Below are 20,474 nucleotides of genomic sequence, written 5' to 3'. Positions count from 1 at the left end.
GCTGCCCTCACCTGACGAGCTCGATGAACCTCTCTCTGGGGGCTTCGCTCACATCCTCATCGTTGATGGCCAAAATCTGGTCTCCTGGCAGGAGTTTGTCCTCAGAGGGGCCACCTGCCAGGACACAGGGTCAGCACTGGGCTGGCCGGGGGTGGTGGTGACATTCCCAGCCAGGAATGAGCGTCCCAACCGCCCCCAAAGCATTCACCCCCATACATGACCACGGAGGGGACCCCATCGGCCCACCGGAGGGGACAGGAGCCCAGGGAGGGGCCGACAAGGGGGAAGGTGTTCCCGGAGCCACGAGCCAATGCCCCGGGACCCCCCCATGCGCCTTACCTGCTGCCACCGAGCGCACCACCACGGGCCTCTCGCTGCCGGCCACGAAGCCGAATCCGTAGCGGGGGTGGCGCAGGACCGTCACCTGTCGGAGCGTGTCCGCAGCCAGCTGCCCACATTCCATATCATCGCCGCGCTCCTCCGGCATCACATGGCTGTGCCAAGCAGTGAGGGGGGCGCGATGTAACGCACCACCCCGCTGCAAAGGCAGCTGCCCCCCCCCCCCAAACCCCCCCAGGACCCGGTGGACAGCCTGCCGATGGCAGCTTGGTGGGGGGCACCCCAAGGGGAAATTGTCCTGATCCAGCATCTCACTGCCCCATCGCTGTCCCCGCGATTCAATCTGTCCCTACGTGCCCCATGCAGACCCTTGGCACGTTTGGCCCAGCTGGAATCAAACCTAGCCTAAAAAATCAGGATTAGGACAAACTGAGCTCAATGTGATGAGTCCCCAGCACCACCCCAGGGGCCTCCTGCAGCCAGGGAGAGCCAGCCCGGCACGAGGTGGTGCTGAACCTGCCCGGGGCATCCCGCAGCGATGCCAGCAGGGCCAGGCTGCCCGCCGGTTAGCAGGGAGCAGCCGCTGCTTCTGTGCCGCTCGTTGCTTGCTCCTGTCCAGGCTATTTAGCCTGCTTAACAAAGATCCTTCCCAGCCTTTTTGGCAACACATCGATTGTTCTGTCTCTTATCAGTTTAGGGCTTGACGCATCGCCCATCTAGTCCGAGCTGTCTGCATTCCCCATGCCCCCTCCCGCTGGGGCAGGGCGGTGAGGAACAACTGCAGGGTGAGAGGGGCTGAAGCCCCTGGCAGCTCAACTCCAGCCCATGCTCCAGGGGCCACCTGTCCCGGGAGGCTTTAAGGGAGCTGGGTCTGGCTTCAGCCCGGGGAAGGAACCTTTTGGGGGGTGGAAGGGAGTGGGCAATTCCTGGGGGACACACAGCACACCCACGGGCACAGGGGGCTCCATCTCCCGCAGGACGCAGCCGCAGGGAGTGCCCTCGGTGCCGGCTCCCCTGCCGCTGGCTCTGCGCTGCCTCATTATCTGCTCTGCTGCTCCCGCGAGCATTTAAAAAAAGAAAAAAACAACCAAAAAACCTGCACAATTCAAACAATTTTCTTAAATGGACATTATCCAAGGACATTGTCTGCTGCTGAAAAGGCGACTGAACGTAACGCCGCATCTCCGGCACGCCTGGCACGGCCAGGGAGAACGCCTGCTGCTTGCAGAGAGGGAGCTGGCTGCAAGAGGCAGCACAGCCACCGAGCCAGCCTCCCCCCCTGCCATCCCCAGGCTGCCCCCAGCAGCCGCAGACCCCAGCCTCTCACAGCTGACGAGCCCCAGCAGCGTGCAAGCGTGAGGACGATGGCACAACTGCAGGCTGGAAGCACCTGGATGCTCAACACCACTGCTCTGGGGAAACTGAGGCAGGGGGTTGCAAAGTCACCGACAAGCCCTGGAGCCCCAGCTGTCCCACTGAAGCTGTTAGGTCCCCCCAATATGTCCCACGCAAAATGGGAGCTCTGCAGTGCCCATAGCAGCCACAAGCAGCCCCACCGAGCCTGTGGCTCCTGGAGGACCAGCAGCTGAATTACCATCTGCAAAAGGTTAGCAGGGAAACCTTTGCATCTCAAAGGGAGAAAAGCAGAAAAGCACACCTCGTTTCAGCCATAACCAGCTCTGCCGTCCAGCGTTAAAGGGAAGAGGGGAATGAAACGCTGCATGCTGACAATAAAACTCCTTTACCAGGCTCTTAAGCTGCTCCTCTCCTGATAAGACTTTGATGCTGCAGAAGCATTACCAGGAAATTAAATAAAAGAGGAGCAGTGTCCTCGTAAGCATGACTTATCCACTCCTGGCGAAGCATAAATGTGCTCGCCAGCAGGTACGACATGCCTGTGGGGCTGAGGCTCTGAGCATCCTTCCCACGGCAGCTCTCCTGCACCAGCCCTGGGGCTTGGCACTCGCTCGCCCTGCACCAGACCTGGTCAGCCCCCAGCCCTCGAGCAGCAGCAGCAGCAGCTCTCCCCCTAAATGCTCCGTAACTTGGCTGTTCTTGCCCGTGTCCCTGCTGCCACCCCAGGAAGCTGTGGCAGAGCCCTCATTTTCCCCGCCCGGGTCCAGGCAGAGCAAGGCTTACTCCACAAGACAACGTGTGCATTTTTAATTTCCTACTGCAATAAATCTCCGCTCCCCCTAAGGACCAGCTTTCTGCCTCTGCTTTTAGTGCTGACCGACCATCTTTACCAGCAGGAAAGCCGCCAGAACAAACCAGTGCCAGGCCCAAACTGGGAGCAAGGGGCTGCATCTGCACCCACACTGCCTTCAAACAGCACGGCACCCTCAGGAAGGGCTCAGTTTGAAACAGCTCCTACTCAACAAAAAGGGCAAAAAAATATAAACAAAACCCTTAAAACAGGCTGGGGCACGCAGATAGATGTTCAAGTATTCTCAGGGAAGGTTACACTGAACAAACTGAGGGGTTGGGCAGGCTGCAGGCCCGGAGCAGGAGGAGCAGTGCCCGAGGGCTGGGTGGGTGCAGCGCCTGCGGAGCTCCAGGACTGGGTGCCAGCTCTCCTCCCGCTTCCTCTGCTGCCGCAAACAGCCGGGAACAAACAGAGCCTTTGGATCCCCGTCCCTCCTGCTGCGGAGCTCTGCCCGGCTCCTCCATCTGCCGGGCTGCAGTTGGCGAGCGGCTCGCGAGGCGTGTGGGATCCTGCGCACGTGTGGCAGAGGCAGGGAACGCTGGGGAGCAGGCCAGGAGCTGCTGTAGGGGCAGCACATGGCAGCTCCGGCCCCGTGTGCTGCTCTCCAGCCCCGAGGGAGCCTGCGGGGCTCCTGGGACCAGGAGCAGGGCGTGCAGGAGCAGCGGGGTGCCCGACAGCTCCGCCAGCACGGCACGGCTGTGCCTGGTGAGGATGGAAGATGCGGCTTGTGTGGTCCCAATGACACAGCCCGTGTTTGCAAGGGCAAACAGATGCTGTGCTTCCAGAGCTGCTCAGCCACACGCTGCGCCTTCGGAGGCCCGGCAGCAGCTGTCCTGGCCGTGGCAGCAGCAGTTAATGGCTGGCTCTGGCGGAGCGTGGGATGCCAGCTTGGCCGAGGCTGAAGGGACAGCATACAAGGCAGGACAACCCAGGCCATCACGTCTGACATCCTGCACGGACACAGCCTGGGAAACTGCGTGTGGCCCTGCCTAGGTGCCAGATGGTGGCCAGCTGAGGGCCAAAATGCTCGGGGTTTTCAGACAGGAGCAGGCAGACTTTGAGCAGCATCCTCCGGAGCTGCGGGAGGAGCCGGCGAGGCAGCCAAAGGCAGCTGTAAATAAGGAGGCAGCAGGCACAGCTCTGCTGCTCGGGGCAGGGGGCATGTTTGGCAGGTGGGAACCCCAGGACCAGGGGTGGCGGAGGGGGATGGAGAGGGGTTCGCCCCTCCTAGGAGCGAGGTTTTGCCTGCCTGTGTGGAAGGGAGAGAAGCTGCTCCCAGAGGAATGCTGGTAATTAACAGAAAACACAGCGTGAGCACGACTGGCGGAGATGGCTGCACCCAGCCTCCGGAGAGGCACGGGTCAACAGAAAAAAACAGCTTCTTTTCGGGAAGAGGCTGCACCAAAACAAGCCCCGTGGAGTCCTTTGAGACGCGTACGGAAGCATCGCTGAAAATCTGGAGTGCAGCCCCCACGGCACCCTGCAAAGGCAAACGCTCCCAGGCGGCATTTCCCTCACGTAAGGCGAGGGCTGGGAAAGGAGATCAGGGAGAGGAAAGAGGAGGCAGCCTGCAAAACCAGGCTGGCACAGGGGAAGGGAGCCAGGACCGTCAGAGAACGGGAAGGCATCGGCACAATAGGGTATGAAACGTGCAGAAGGAAGGACTCCGCCACCCGGCAGCCAATTCATGCCAGGAGCGTGCTGCGACGGGCTGCTGGGGGGGCTGGAAATTCAAGTGGGTGTGCGAGCAATTTCCAGCTACCAAAGCCAGAGGCTCAACATCTGCCTCTGGAGCTGCGGGGCTCTCTCTTGCCAAAACCTGGGGGAATTTCCACTGGGATGAGCCCGACAGGGACGATCCCCCCCTCCCGAGCTCGCCCGCGAGGCGCGCACCCACCTGCGCGTGTCTGGCCACTGCGGGGGGCTCCCCGGGGTGCCTGTGAGCGTGGCAGGCGTGCGGCCCCACGGGCACGTGTCCCGGCACCCTCACTGCGTGGCTGGGCTCCAGGGCAGGCGCTGGCCAGCGGCACCGTGGGGCATTCGATCCCTGCAGGGGCGAAGGAGGCACGTTTTGGGTGACGAAGATCCCCCCGTGACAGCCCCGTGCACGGGGACAAGGCGGCACCCCGTGCAACCTGTCTGAATGCCTCCCGTAGGCAGCGGGCTGCCTCAGCCGTGTGGGTTTCCACGCTGCTGCAGACATCTTTTTTTTTTTGTAGAAATGCAAATGGGTTTTACCTGGGGGCTCCCAGCTTTTTCTCTCCCAATTTTCGCTGCGATTTTTGGCCATTTAAGGAATTTTGTTCTCCCCAGCTGCAGATGTACAGAAGCGCCTTGCCGAGAAGAGGATCAAAGCAAAATCCTTCAGAAACACCAGCAGAAGGCAGGCGAGCTGCTGCCACGAGGCTGCCAACAAAACCCTGCTGAGCAGACCCGGGGCAGGGATGACCCCAGCTGGGGGAGAGACACCGTGATGGCCCCGGGGATGGAGGCACCGCTCCTCTTCTCCTTGCCAGGCTCTGCCCTTGCTGTCCCCATTGCTGTCCCAGTTTCCAGACTCCCACCTGCAGGCTGGGTGCCCCACACATCACCTCGCTGCTTTTCCTTCTCCCTGTCCCCCCACACCCCTGTCCAGACATCTCATCCACTTACAAGCTGGTGGCCGTGCACAGCACTCGGTGTCTGCTCCGGGGGCTGCAGCGGGTGGCAGGGGGCTCCGAGGCGGCCCCTCTCTTAGCAGCTCAGGCAGCAGCGTCTGCAGAGAAGGGAAATGGCCCCAGTGTCACAAGCAGCACCGCCAGCACCCGTCTCCAAGTGGTGGAGGCCAGCAGCTCTCCATCGGACCCGCGGGCTGCCTGCTGCAAGCCACAGCCACGTGCAACTCTGTGGGTGCCTGAAACACTTGAAGGAGCAACGTGGGGCAAGCTTTGCAGGGTAATTTTCTTTCCCTTCCACAGATGGAAGGGAGAAGCTGGTTTCCAGCTCCTTCTCTGCTGTCGCCCACTGCGGTGACCACGAGCACAGTGCTTGTTCTTCGCCTCCACCACCATCAGTGGCAGGACCCCCCCTCACCCAGCCGGGGCTGCTAAAGGCGCTCCAGGCTCGGAGGCATCTTCATCTCCACAAGGACTGCAGGAACACAGCAAACAGGCAACACCAGGCCGAAACGAGATGAACACATAAGAGGATTAATCAGAGATAAGGAGCAACGATGCAAAATTTGCAGCACTTTTCTCCCTTACTCCCTTGATGCTCCGTGTGTGTGACGTGTGCTTTGGGTGCAATATGCTGCACCCGGTGCCTGGCCGCTTGGTGCCACTCAGTTAATGCTGCTCCTTGAGCCTCTCAGCTCCTCCACCTCCCAGTGCCACCAGTTTTAACCTGGACGACCTTCCTGTTGTATTAAGGGTGCTTTCTGGCACTGCTGGAAGCAAACACCCCACCTGCAGCCTGTCCCGCACGTGGCACCACGAGGACATTTCAGCACCATTCCTGTTTCCAGGTCCCTTGCTCCCCCCACGCCTGCTGGACGTGAAGAGAGACCTGCGGAGGAGCTGGCCTGGAGAAGGATTTGCAAGAGGAGGAATTTATTACTGCGTATGAAGTCCGGAGGGGAGTTAAATAAAGGGAGGAGAGTTATAGATCGCTTATATCCCATTATCGAGAGGGCGCAATCTGTCTGCGCCCGCTCCCAAATGGCAGCCGGGAAGATTCAGGGAGGCTGTCAGCCTGTCTCTCCTGGCACAGCGGAAAGCAGCTTGAAAAAATCCAATCAAACGCTTTCCTTTGGGCCCTCCCGAATCCCAGGACTTTCACTCGGGATTTACGGAGAGCAATTTGCTCGGTTGATGGCTTGCCAGGGGTTTTGGGGACCGCTATTTCCATGCGGCGTGGCGCAGAGCGGGGAGGGAGGGCTGCAGGACCGCAGAGCGAGCCGTGTCCCCAGCCGAGATCGCAGTGTGATGGCCACAGGGGGATAACGAGGCAGCGTGTCCTGGCTTGGTGTCAGCGTGGGCTGGACCCCGGAGCTCACCCAGCATGGGCCAGCCACCCGGGGCTGAACGCAGAAGCCCCTGAGCTACGGCCACCTCTCTGCCTGTGTCACCACCATCCCTCGAAAGGAGAACCTGCTTTTGGCAGAGCCAACCCTCCCCTGTGTGGGACCATAAATAAGGACCACTGCCCACGTGTCCCATCTTGGAGCAGGGCTGCAGGGATGGCTTTTCCTTGAGCAGCTCCCAGCTCCTGCCATGGAGGTGGCTGTCCCCAGCCTTGACCAACGCTGGCTTTGGGAGGTGGCAAACAGCATCGTAAGGTCCCCTGTCCCATCCTGCCCCTCCGGGAGCCCTTTTGGTGCTCTGCGGCTCGGTACAGCTCTTGAGCTGATAGCAGATAAAGGCAACATCACTGAAAAGGAATAAAATAAAACAAAAAAGGGATGAGGAGGAGCTTTGAGTGTGATGTTTTCTGCCTGGGGCTGCCGGCGTTTCTAGCAGAGAGGCTTAATGTATACTGGGTTATAATCTCTTTACAACCTGCGCTGGTGCTGTCCTCGGAGCAGGCGTGCGAGCAGCCCAGGTAGCCAGGTCTATATTTAGCGGCCCGCCCACCCACGCACACTCTGTTTTCCACACGTGCGTACAAATGTGGCGCCGAACCGCCAGCCTCGGGAGACGGCGTCTCTCTGTTTGTCGACAGGAGACGCGCACGGCGCCCCAGCTGCACGCCTCCTCGCCCACCACTCACCCGAAGGCGCTCGCCTGGGGGGGAACGGCGCAGGCACGGGGACGCGGAGCTGCTCCCGCGGTGGCACACGTGCCCGGGGTCCCCGAGGGACGCGTACACACACGGTTTCCCAGCGGGATGCAGGCAGCCGGGGTCCCCGAGGGATGCGCACGCACACAGCCTGCACGTGGGACACGTGTCTGTGCTGCCCGTGGGATGCAGGTGCCGTCCCCCGAGGGACACGCACGCCCACGGCTGCGTAACACCCTCTCCCGGCAAAGTCTGCTCCCCACCAGGCAGCACGGCTGCTCCGACGCCAGCCGGGGAGACCTGCAGGCAGGAGCAGGGGATGGGAAACGCAGCCCTGCTTCCACACCTGGGCAGCCTGCTGACCACCCAGGAGCACGCGTCCCCGACCGAGTGACCAGAAAGCACCAAAACTTGGCCCCGGGGGTGTCTCAGCTCTGCCTGTGCCATCCTGTGGCTCCTTCTCTGCCCAGAGCTCGGGAGCAGGTGGAGCCGTGGCTCCTGCTGAAGGCACCGCAATGCCCAGGGCATTCTCGTGCGCCCAGCCCCGCAGTGGCAGAGCGCTGCCTCCCCCTGCACGGGAACCTGACGGCTTTCCGAGTTCCTGCAGACACCGGAGTAATTAGCCTGATCAGCCCATGCAAATCAGTTCCTATTTGAAACCAGCCTTATTTAATCTGACACGGGTGGTATTTGCCTCGTGAAGTTTTCACATAGATCAGTCTCCCCGGTTTCAGGTGTGAAAGGGGACAGGGGACGGGCTCCCTGCACGCACCCCGACCACCTCGGCTGTGCCGGCGGGTGAGGGCAATTCCTCATCGGCGTTCCTCCTGTGCGAGGTGACGTCGCTTCCAGAAACAAAGGGGCTCAGGCTCTGAAAAACCATCTCCTGTGGCGATGGATTATGTAATTAGATCATTCCAGTCATTTAGAGGAGTGTTTGGATAACTGAATTTACACAATTTAGCCCTTGGTATCACCCAGTTCAAAAGGAGAGCCCTCCCAGGCAGCCTGTTCTGAATATGCAAATCAACCGTGCACAAGCATATTCATTTTGTAAAGTGCAAGCCGTGAAAGCAATGCCAGTTCTCATCCGTTCCTGGCTGACATTTTATTTAATAGGCGATTAATTTGCCCCAGCATCCCCAGCAGCAGCAACTGCCTCCCTGACCTCCCGCGGCACGGTGCAAGCACCGTCCCCCAGAGCCTCGGTGGGATGGAGCCCAAATCCCCGTCCTGCAGCTAACGAGCTCCCCGGGACGCTCCTGATAGAGCTGTTCTGGAGGAGGCCGATGGCATCACATGCAGTGACCACGTTACAACATGCACCCACCACAGCCACTCAAAGCCTTGTCCCCAGCGCTGGCACCAGGTTTCCTGCGGTGCCTGAGGGATGCTTGTGCCCCGGGACAGCCACGGACAGAGAGCCCAACGTGGCTGGATAACCCCCAAACCTCAGCCCTTGGGCCCAATCCTTCCGGGGACAGCATCAGGGGTGCCTGAACCCTCCTTGAACGGGCAGGACAGAGGCACCCTGAGCACCCTGAGCACCCTGGGTGGAAGGAGAGGGTGCCCAAAGCACCAGCCGCCCTGGGGGAGCCCAGCCCGCACCGCTCTCCTCTCCAACCGCGCCGCTCGCCTCAGTTTTTTTCCCTCTCCTTCTCTCCAATTTATCTTTTTGACACGTTCAATGATGCTCCTGCAGACTGCAAACAATAGAGACAGAGTTTCAGCCAAGGCAATTTCTAAGCTGAATCAAAGCTAAAATCACCTAGGCACAGAGCAGCCGAGGACATGCAGCTCAGCGAGGGGGGGAGCGGCGAGGTGCCCCCGGCCCCCCAGCACCGTATCCAGCACAGGGAGATCGGTGCCCTGAGACCCCCGCTCACCCCACGATGCTCTCCCGACCCCGGTGGCATTATTTCTCCCCCCGGGTGCAGACCCCCACCCCGCAGCCAGGCAGGGTGCCGCGGTGCTGCGGCCCCTCGCAGCTGCAGCCCTAAGTCCCTGCCGCCAGCTCCGTGCTCCGCATACCAAGCGCCAGCTTTCGCTTCCCCGACCTCACAGCCCAGAGGAGCAACCCAAATCTTCCAGGCGGAGATTTTTTTTTTTTGATTTTATATTTTTTTTTCCCTTCAGACGCTACGCAGAGGAGCTGGGATGGATGGACAGCCAGGTGGGGAGAGGCAGATGATGAGCTGATTTCTGCCAAGCGCGCCTCATCTCTGGACTCGTAACAACAGGCAGGATCCTCAGCATGACTCAGCCTGCGCACACGTGCTGCCTCCCCTCCCCACGTCCCCGTGCTCGGCCACCAGCCCACAAGGAGCAGACAACGCCTGCCGCCCCGGTGCCCACCCCCAGAGCCCACCCCAGGGCAGGGAGAGCCGAGAGACGCCTGTGCCAAAAAGCAGAGAGCAAAGCGGGGGGGTTGGAGCTCTGCGTGCTGACACCTCGCTCGCCTTGTAACCCTCGTGGAAGCAGCTGTCAGAGCCCGTCTCGTTCCAGCTCCCTGCCCTGGTAATGCCTCTTACCGCCCGTGCTGCCGGTCTGTGTCTCTCCAGTGGGCTCTGAGCAGCCGGAGCCTCGCTGCAGGAGCAAAGCAGCGCCCGGCTGGGCAGAGCAGCAGGAGACGTGGAACCGAAAGCATCAGCAGCCCCTCGCGCCCCCCCATCCGGGGGGCTGCACAGGACACCGCTCACATCCCGGCTCTGGCTCTGTCCCGTCCCCCAGCCGGCTCCATCCCCCTCCAGAACACCGAGCCGGGGCTGAGCACCTCCCTGGGAGCGCGCCCACAGCTCCAGAGCCCTTCCTGCTCCTGGGAGCGAGTTCCCCACGCCGCCTGCTTACGATCAACGCCGTGGCGCGGGAGCCAAGGACTAACAGCCCTGATGATGGTATGGCAGCTCCGGCTGTCCCGGGAGGACCCGTCAAGCTGTCACACAGCATTAGCTGCAACACGTCCCTGCACCGCGCGCTGCAGCCTGCTCCGCGGGGCTGCCCTGTCCCAGCCATGTCCCCTGGGATGGCCCCGGCCCCATCAGTTTGCTGCCATTCGTGCCCCGAGCCCCACAGAGTGAGGTACATATGGCTCTGCTCACAGCATCACCATCGGGGTTTCACCCTGAAGCAAGCCTGTGGCAGTGCCTTGGAGGAGTGGTGGCACAGCCTGGCAGCTCCCCAGGCACCATGCCGGTTCGCAGCACCCATGTTAGCACCCTGGGAGCATCCGAAGACATCTGCAAGCAGAGCCGCTGCCCGTGGCCCTCTCAGCTGTCACCTTGGCACTTTGGGGGAATGACAATTCACTGCAAAATCCCATCAGATGACTTCGTGTGCCCTGTGTCATACACGGGAGCCAGAAACAAAGCGTGGCCTCGGGAGCTGGCCGCCCCGCTGCCTGCCTGCTCACATCAGCTCTCCGAGGCAGGGATGGGATCTGGGCAGCTGCGGGAGCGGGGTTAAGCATCGCTGGCTGCGTGGGCACCAGCTGGGCTGGGGACAGCTACAACCCTGCGAGGCCAAGCACGTCTCTCCCCAGTGCTCCCAGTTTGGCTGAGAAAACCAAAATCACCCCCCAGAGCTCCAGACCCACGGGAGGAGCCGTGGGCGCAGCAGGATGTGTGCAGAGCCTCTCCTGATTCTTCGCTGCCCAGACTAAAATCCTCCCGCTAGCCTACAAAAAAAGGGAATCAAAACAACAACAACAATCGAGTTTCTTTCATGGCTCCCTGCCATCCTGTGGGGACACACTGTGTGTGGCACTGACAGGAGGTGCCACAAATTCAGGGGACAGACAGGAGGTGCTCCCAGGCCCTCCTCCTGACTTTCTGGGTGACTCCAGCAGCAGGAGCTGATGCACGAGCAGGGTGACAAGGTCAGGCAGCCAGCCTGCCAAAGACGACCATGAAAAACGCCTGGGAGATCAGAGCCCTGTCTGGAGCAGATCCCTCAGCCACAACCAGGGCTGCACGGAGCCAGCCCTCCCTCACACGCCACCCGGGCTCCGGCTGGATGCCGGCATAATGCCCGCGAATCGCAAGCCCCGGCACCGCTTTGTTGGTTTTGTAAAAATCCACACGCAGCAACTCACGCTCGCCAGCATCCCTGCTGACACCTCATTTGCAAGAATATTGCTGGGGGCAGGTAAACACAGCCGAGTTATTAGAATCAGCCTTATCAGAGAGTATCAAACCGGGACCTCATCCTGCGCGAGCAGGTAGGAAGGGAAGGCACTGCCATAAAGACATCTTCCCCTAAAGAGCAGAGACAAGGCAAACACCAGCATCCTCCTCTGACAAACCCGGCCCTGGAGCTGACACCAAAGCACCCGGCTTCTGCCCTGCCACTGCGAGGTCTTCTTGCCTCCCTCCGTGTCCCCAGCCCAGGCACAGCCAGGCCCCTCTGTGCTTCTTGGGAACGTTGGTTTCAACAGTTTGGTTACACCGGGAGCAGACCCAACAGCTCCCTGCACAGCACGTGATTTCCATCACACACCAAAACAAAACCCCAAGCCAAGCACCAAACCCCTTATCCTCAAAGTGCCTGGGCACCCGTGCAAGCAGAGCACTTCTGCAGGGAGCAGGAGCAGAGCGGCAGGGGAGGAGCTGCGGGGGTCATTAGCAGTGCGTCCTGCTAACGGGAAGGGAATTAAGTGCTTCCCCAAGAGCTCAGCACTGGGATTGGGATTTAGCAGCATCATCCCTTTGGGATTGCAAAAAACAATGTAAACTCCAGGGGGATTAAAACTGAAGAGGATATCGGGTAGGGAGGAGAGGCCAGCACCACAGGAGGGACACGATTACAAAATTACCTGCCGGGATTTAGGAAGATAAATGATGTGAGATTTCATACGGATAAATCGAGACTTAATACAGCCGGGGAGATGGCCGGTGCCGAGACAGGTGCAGCCTTGGTAGCACAGAGCGAGGCTGGAGACGAGAGCCCGTAGCGAACAGACGCTGAGTTTGCACAGCAAAGGCATTTTGTGAGCGATGCCAGCGCAGGGCAGGAGCACAAACTGCTGCTGCTGGGGGAGGGCAGGGGGGTGGCGGGGCTCCAGGACCCTCAGCCCCCGCTCAGCAGCCAGGTCGTGCTCTTTTCCCTTGTGGTCACAAAGCATGGGGACAGTTTAATCTCTGCACCAAGGCCAGGCTAGCCTCTGCCCTGCTGCCTGTCCCCTTCACACAGGCATCGCAGGATCTGCTGGCAGCACGCAGGGGAGCAAGAAGCAGAAATAAATCAGGGCCAGAACAAGCTGCACATCCCCATGCCTCATGGGCAGCAAATCCAGCAGGCAGCTCAGGAGGGCTGCCTGCCCCTGAGCTAGCTCCAAGGCCGTGGCCAGGCACCCCCAGGTACCCCCAGGTACCCCAGGACCCACGGGGATGCTGCTGTTCTGGAAACCCGGCCGTGTGGGAGCTGCCTCGGGGCTGAGCCACGCTGCCGGTGGCTTGCAGGCACACCAGGTGGCTACCACCATGCTGGGGCAACCTGCTGGCAAGCCTGGGTGCCACAGAGCCTGGGGAAACTGAGGCACAGGTGAGGGAGGGATGCGGTTCAGGAGCTCACAGGCAGTGCAGAAGCCCGTGCCCCGTGCCTGCCCAGGGTGGAAATGTTGAGCAGAGGGCTAAAGGCTGCCTCGAGGCACCTTGCCCCACGGGAGGCGTCACCCTCGCCTTCTAACATGGTCCCAAAGATAGAAAAAGCCCCCCCAAACCCAAGGGATGATTAGCACCTCTTCAGAAAGGGAGCAATTACCACAAAACCACAGATTATGCAAATACCTTGGTTACCACGAGGATGCTCCCTGAATGCTGAGCAGGAAAAAAAAAATAAAAAAGAGCCACAGCGAACAAAAATTTGTTTAGCCAAGGGCGGTGTGACGTCTCTTCAGAGCGCTGAGATGGGAGGCGGGCAGGCGGGCTGTGCGAGGACATCCCAACGCACCTGGGAGGACAACAGGGTGAGGAGATGGCGCCTGGCTTGTCATTGTCCTCCCAAAGCACTTCAGGGAGGTGAGCTTCGCTTCTGCCTGAAGGCTGAGGAAACTGAGGCACGGACACAGAGCCAGCCGCTGCTTCATACCCCACCCTGAGCCAAGAAGCCGTAAGGCAGCAGGAGGCTCCTCACACCACCCCCAGGCTGCTGCCGCACGCGCCGGTGAAGGCAGATTTACGATGGAGGCCCGGCCTCACCTCCTGCAGGAGCAGCCTCCCGCCCCTGGCTTTGAAGTACCCTAAGAGTATTTCCAGGAAAAAATAAATGCTTCTCCGCACCTCCCCGACAGGCTTGTGCTGGGGAGAGGCGGCTCTCAGCCCTGGCTGCACAGCACAGGGTGCTGAGGTGAGGCCCACCAGCCCTGCCCAGGGAGCCTGGTTTGGCCCCCCCGGCACTCCTGCAAGGCCAGCGCTTGCTTACGGCAACGCTTGTAATGGATTTTCTCCAGACCAGCAAAGAACAACCTCTTCCTCACCCCTCCCACCCTGTCCTGAGCTCACACGGACTCAGGGGAGGCAGAAAGCTAAACTCACAGACAAGGTGAAAAAAAGCACGATGCCTCCAGCTAGGCATAAACACAGCAAAGAACACGGGCACTTACAGCCCCCCCGCGGCACCAGCAACCCCATCTGCTCCTGATACAGCTCCTGTTCCCTTTAGCTGTCCCGGAGGGACTTTCTGCTCCACCTCCAGCTCTTTTCTCTCTGCCTTTCCCCAAATCAGGCACGCTGTGCCCTGCTGCTGGGGTGCTGGAGGTGCCTGGCCGCCCCGCAGCCCTAACCTGGGCTTGTACCACCGTGGCTACAGCCAGCCCAGCCCCGACCACCACACAGCTCAGGCCTTCCCGGCACTGCCACGGCCCTCTGGAGGCACTGGGGGATTTCTTGCTGCTCCCTGGGCCGAGGGAGGCCTGTCCTTACAGCACGCACGACGGCAGGAGGATATCGGCTCCACCACACCAGCTGCCCTTCCCACATCCTTCTTAGCACCGTTTCCATTTAATAACTCCACTTAATATTAACGTGCCTTTACCAAGAGGCCTTTTAGACCGGCAGCCGCCGAGTTGCTTGGAAACTGCTCACTGCAGCGACGGCAGCCCTCTGGCAGAGGGCTGGGAGCCAGCGCACCCCAGGAACCTGGCTGAGCGACCGTGCGCCTCTCCTGCTGGGCACAGCTGTGGGACGGCTCCGTCACACCCCGAGCAGCTCCTGCACAGCACTCGAGCAAAAGCTTTTTGGCCTTGCTGGATATTTCACCAAATCTGGAAACTGAATTCATTAGGAGAGAGGGTTTTGCTGCACACGCAAGTCTCAGGGCAGCCTTAATGGTGAAGTCATTTACCGACACCTCCGTAATAGCCTATGAATAATTAGGTATCTCTTCCAATTTACAGCTTACCATAAAACGCTGCCACAGTTTTGAAGATAGTACTTTTTTTTTAAATACTGTAGCAATGACAAAAACCATAGTTTATTGCAGGAATGGCAATGGAAGTGTGTATATATCCGTTGGCCAGGATTCTCTGGTGTACTTCCCTCGCTAATGGCTGCACAAGCATATATCCATCCCAGATTTATACCGTAGGATTTTCTATGCTTTGCTTTCGAATTTACATAATATGCGAAACTTTCTATATAAAATGGAGAAAGCAGGGAGCCGTTCCCACCAACCCACCCGCACGGATCGGGAGCTCCCCCGTCTTGCACCGCTCCCACTTCCCAGCGGTGCCAGCACTCCGGGGATCCCGCAGCTGCGTGTGGGACCCAGCCCTTGGGTTCAGCGCCGCCAGCGTGGCCCCAGACAGGCACACAGGATGAAGGAAGGGCTCTTCATCCCATCCCCTGTGTCCCTGCCCGTTGTATTGCAGGATCTCAACCTCCAGGGCCGGGGTGAAGCTCTGCCCGCAGCCTGCCAGGGCAGCACCGATGGAGAACTGGGCTCCTCTCGGCTGCTTCTGGCAAAGCAAAGCAAAGATAACGCTTCCCAGATGCTGGGATGCAAAAGGTGTCAGAGGAGCACGTGGAGAGCTCAGGGCAGGAGGGCCGGAGGGCAGAGACGTGAGCAGAACAAGCTCTGCCAACACTGCGATGCACATCAAACACCAGCCTGCCTCACACCTTCCCCCACCGCCCCTGTGAAACGCTGCCTTTTTTTTTTTTTTTTTAATATTGTGGAATTAGAAGTCTGATTGATATGAATATGTAACAACACCGCTTTATTAATAGCAGCTGCATTATCAGTGAGCTCCCTGCTATTGGCAGGAGATCTGGGACAATCTGTGGTTTGAAAACTAAAGAGAAATGCAACCCGCAAAGGCAGTAGCAGCAGCGAGATAATTTCATTCCTTTTCACGGTGAGCTGGCCAGGACATCACGAGCGCAGTGCTCGCTGAGACATTGCAATAGCTCTGCCTGCCCAGCTGCGGGAGCAGGCGCTGGAGCTGCTCCACGGCGCGCGCCTCGAGCCCCCCGCAGCGGGGGCTGCGGCCCCAGCCCGGGCAGGAGAAGCCCCTAGGGGCTGGGAGCCCCCCAGCCAGCCGCAACCCCTGCAAATTGAGGTCGCTCCGGACAGAGCACCGCGCAAATCTCCCTGACACGGGTAATAAACTCCCTTCGCAGTTTGCTTCCCTGCCTCCCCCCCTCCATCAGCCTGGAGGCTTAAATGAAAACAAGATTACAAAGGAGATTGGATTGGACATATTTCTGGTGTGCTATTTTAGCTGTAAATTATGCCAGCTTCATAAAACCCCAACTGTTCTTCCCCAAGATCCCTGCGTAGATTGGCTTGCCGAGATCAGGCGGACTGGGCGCTCGCTGCGGGCAGACATTGTCTGGAAAAACGCTGAAGGGGTCCAAGCGTTAGCGAAATGCCATGGTGCTACGTGTATGTATGGAAATACACACATGCACAAAGGCACGGCAGCACCCAAGAACTTCCCATGGCTGCTGATTAACTGAACAGTGACAAGCACACGCAGGTTTTCCCAAATCCAAGCCATTGGTGATCCGGCCCCTACAGATCCCCCGTGGCAGCTCAGCTGATGCTCATCCCAGCCTCTGCTGCCACTGCGAGGCTGGGTGCGAGGTTTGGGGCCAGGAGCCCCGTGCACGGTGGCGCACACGTGCCGAGGGCAGCCAGGCTCGCTGCGGGCAGGGCTCGGCAGCAGGCTCTGCAGCACCAAGGCAAAACGGCCACAGCGTGAAGTTTGCTCCAGCAAAACTGGCGAGAGCTTTTGCAATTCGTCTCACGAGCAGCACTGCACCTTGGCTGTGCTCCACGACCCTGGAGGACAGCGGCGCTGCCCGAGCACACGGTGCTGCTTTGGGGCGAGCCTAGAGGCGCTGCCCGGAGCTAAAAGGACAACAGCTTGGGCCACAAGACGGCCCCTGGCCAGCACCAGCCTCCCCCGGGTGCTGCAGCCACACCACCAGAAGCAGGAGATGCCAAGGTCCCAGACCCGCCCCAGCTACTGAACCAGAGAAGTGGGGCTCTCAGGTGGGGCCGTAGGGGCACACACGGGGCCAGGAGCACCCAAACCACCCCCACATGGTGGGACTGCCCACAGCCAGTCCCTCCCAACACCAAGCCCAGCTGGGGGCAACCCGGCTCTGCATCCCCTGCTCCTGCCCCTTCTCCCGTGGCACAGCGACAGCACCCGGTGCAGGCAGCCAGGCAATGGGACCCAGAGGCAGTGCCACCGCTCTGCGGCTGGAAGCACTCTGCCACCTCCCAGGGACAAGAGGCACAGGGAAGCCCAGGGAGATGCCACCGGTGAAGCCCCCACAGCCCAGTTCCCGTTACCTGGAGGCTCAGGAGCACCGGCACGCTTTGCCTTTCCCAGCAGCAGACGGGCAGCGAGCTGTCTCCCCGCGATACTCCCACGGCTCCACCTGCTTGGAGCCCAGCCAGGTCCCACAGCGCTTCCCGCACGCGTCGGCTCACAGCCCCAGCCAAGGGCTCCAGGAGCAGCCCAAATTGACCCCCCTCTGGGGGTCAGGTGCACCCCACCTCGCTTATCCTCCTCTAACTGGCGATGCTCCAGCACAGGCTTAGCTTTGCACATCTACGCCAGTGTCCCCACACAGAGACCCCTGCAGGGTCAGGGACCTTTCAGGACACCGTGCAAGTTGTGGGAAGACCCCTTCATAGGGAGGGAGACAGCACTGGAAGAGCAGGAAAAAGGCTCAAGACTGGGCAAGACGGTGGATGGATGCAGAAGGGTTTGTACCCAAAGACCCCTGGGGACCGCACTGTGCTCTCCGGCAGGGAGCTGCGTCTCCATGGGGCAGGCACACGTGTGACCCCACCTGCGAGGAGCAGCCTCGCGCAGCCCGCTCTGTGCCTTTCCCCACCAGGACCTGGCACGGGGCTTGTCTGCACGTGTACATATCTATCAATACAAAACCAGGCTTCCCGAGCAATCAATAATGCTATTTAAGAGATAAATCTCGCTATTGACTGGCTGCTGAGGCCAGCTCCTGATTAATTTAAAAGAGACAGAGAACAGTGAGCAGCTCAGAAATGTTCCCAGCCTCGCTGGGCACCAATCCTGCAGCTCTCCTGCCCTCCTGCTGCTGCAGGCTCTGAGCCACCACCCGCACGAGCTCCTCCTGGGGTGCCCCAGCACCCCTCTTCGTTCCCAGACCCCCTCCCCATCCCCACAGCCAGCTGCTGCGCCCCAGGGCTCTGCGCCCTGCTCCACGCAGGCTGGAGGCTCTGCGAGGCAGCAACCTACTTTGTTCTGACAAAAACGCTTGTTCACCACAGAAACGCGGCGCCCGTGGGTTGGAGCTGCCCTGGCGAACAACACTTAACTCACAGGTCCGAATCCGGAGCGCTCTGCTGCCGATTGCCGCGGGCGCGGGGAAGGACCGGCGTTGGCGGCGCGCTGCGAGCACGAGGCAGAGCTGAGGGCTCGAGGCTTTGTCCCTCGGTGCCAGCGAGCAGCTGCTGAGCACACAGCAAAAGCGTCCTCCGGGTACCACGGGGCTGGGATGTGAGGCAGGAGCAGAGCCGTGAGCGGGTCCCACAGCCCAGCTCGCCCCTCCCCAGCACGCAGGTGGGCTGGCAGCATGGCAGGGGATGGAGCAACACGCTGAAAACGTGTGTGCAGAGCGTGCCCTGCCTCCAGGCTGCCTGCTGCTCTGGGATTTCTCCCATGCTAGGCTGGACCTGATGCTTTGATGCTTCAGTTTGAGCACACCGCTGCTCACTGCAGGGATAAAGCCTCCCTCCTGCCTTGGGAAGCTTGAGGCCAACGGGCCCTCATCCAGGCTGATTTTGAGGGGGGCACCTCTCCCCTCGCCAGCCTCATCTTGAGCAAGAGGGAGACAGGGACCAAACCTGATCCAGTTCCAGCTGCACCCCCTGCGGGTCCTCCCTCACTCGCCAGCATCCTGGGCAGGGGGTGGCCCGGGGCACAGCGGGGCTGCCAGACCCGGCCAGCACGGTGAGGGGGGTCATTCCCATTCCCTTCTTTAGGGATAAAAACATAAAGCACGGGGTTTTGGTGGCTGCTCAGGCGCAGTGTGGAACTCCTTGCCGCAGGATGGCAGCTAGCACTCGGTGTCCCTTGGGCCCGATCCAGCACCGCTCTTGGCCTCAGAGCAGACTCGTGCCCAGCGAGGCTCTCACACATGACAAGCCACGTCTCAGCCCCTCTGGTGAGGAGCAGCTTCTCTCTCCTCCACCCTTCTCTTGCAGACCTGGGGAAACTGAGGCATGGGGAGGTGAAAGGTGGCACAGGGCTTACTGCTTGTCATGCGAGAGGAGGAAGATGCAAAGATTTTCCCATTGCTCTTGCCCTGCAGCCCCCTTTGGAGGGAGCCACATCTCTCCGCCAGTCCTGCTGCCGACAAAGAGGAAAACTCATCCCATCCCAATTGCTCTAGAGCTGGGAAACGAGGAAAAAAACACAAACAAGCCCCGAGCCAGGAGCCAAGCACTTCCCCTCCCTTCTTTCAGCTCGGTGGGGTGCAACCCATTACAACCACGTCCACGACACCGGAATAACACGGAGGGCACCGGCACCCAGGGGCGCACCAAGGTGACCCGGCAGCAGCGGCACAGCTCCTGCTGTGCACCCCACTCCATCCTGCCTTGCCTGGGGTGGGCAAAGCCACCTCAGCAGGGCTGGGCGACAGCGGTGCTCAGCAGCACGGCCCCATCCAACCCCCACAGCCCCAATTCCTCATCCCACAGCATCAGCCGGGCGGGTGCCACCTGCAGAGCCACCACCCAGGGCCATCGTGGCTGCATCAGGGGGACAAACCCTGGCTGCTCCTCCGGGTGCCGCGGGACACCACGGTGCTCCCGTGCCCGGTCTCCCACCCGGGGGGGGGCAGAGCCTTGCTCCAGCAGCTCGGCGGCTTTCGGGCACCCAGCGCGGGGGCTGCGCACCCTGCGGGAGCGGGCGGCCTCCCCGCCGTGCGCCCGGAGCGGTGCAGAGGAGCGGGGCGCAGCTGGCCCCCGACGGCTGCTCCCGACGGCAGCGCCCCGGGAAGGGGGAGCCCCGGGCACGGCTCGGCACCGGGCACGGCCCCGGCGCTCCCCGACCACCGACCGCGCTTCCACCCCCTCGGGGCTCACCTGGGCTCCGGCCGCTCTCCCTCCGTTACCAGCGGGGCCTGAGGCGGGCGGCGCGGCGGGCGGGCAGGGCCGGGTCCCCGCTGGCCGCCGCCGCCGCCGCCGCCCCCCCCATGGCTCCTGGCCGCCGCCCGGTGCCCGGTTGCCGCAGCGCCCAGCCCGCCGGCTCTCAGCAGCGGCCGAGCGGCCCCGGCTCAGCGAGCAGCCGGGACCGGCCGCCCCCGGCCCGCCATAGCCGCCGGGGCTCCCCGCTCCCTCCGGCCGGCGGCGGCGGTCCCGGAGCCGGTGCCGCTCCCGGTGCCAGGTGCGGCGGCGGCACCGGGCGCTGTGCGCGGCTCTGCGGGGCGAGCGGCGGCGGCGCGGAGCGGGGCGGAGCCGGGGGCGGGGGCGCGGAGCCCCGCCGGGACCGCTCCCCCCCCGCCGGGGCCGCTGCCCCGACGGCTGAGCACGGGGAGGGGGCGTCCCGGGGAGCCCCGGGGTTGTCGGGCTGCGCCCCCCCCCCCTTCACCGGAGGAGATCCCCGAGGGCAGCCTCGCCCCGTGCCCCACGGTGCCGGGCACACCGCGTCCCCCTTCCCTGCCCTCTGCCCTCC

The 20,474-nt window shown here is 61.4% G+C and overlaps 1 protein-coding gene across 1 annotated transcript in view; it reads right to left on the bottom strand.

The window, feature by feature from the left end:
- The window catches only part of FRMPD3 (FERM and PDZ domain containing 3), a 41,837-nt gene extending 21,581 nt beyond the window's left edge, over positions 1–20,256 (bottom strand). The window contains 5 exon segments of the mRNA XM_068697069.1: positions 12–114; positions 340–494; positions 4,443–4,592; positions 5,198–5,300; positions 19,886–20,256. Of these exon segments, the coding sequence (XP_068553170.1) occupies positions 12–114; positions 340–487 (251 nt within the window). The 5' untranslated portion in view covers positions 488–494; positions 4,443–4,592; positions 5,198–5,300; positions 19,886–20,256.
- Between the last annotated feature and the right edge of the window lie 218 nt (positions 20,257–20,474).

This window comes from Anas acuta, chromosome 13, assembly GCF_963932015.1.
Source record: "Anas acuta chromosome 13, bAnaAcu1.1, whole genome shotgun sequence".
Lineage (NCBI taxonomy): Eukaryota > Metazoa > Chordata > Aves > Anseriformes > Anatidae > Anas > Anas acuta.
This window is presented reverse-complemented; position numbering and strand designations above follow the sequence as displayed.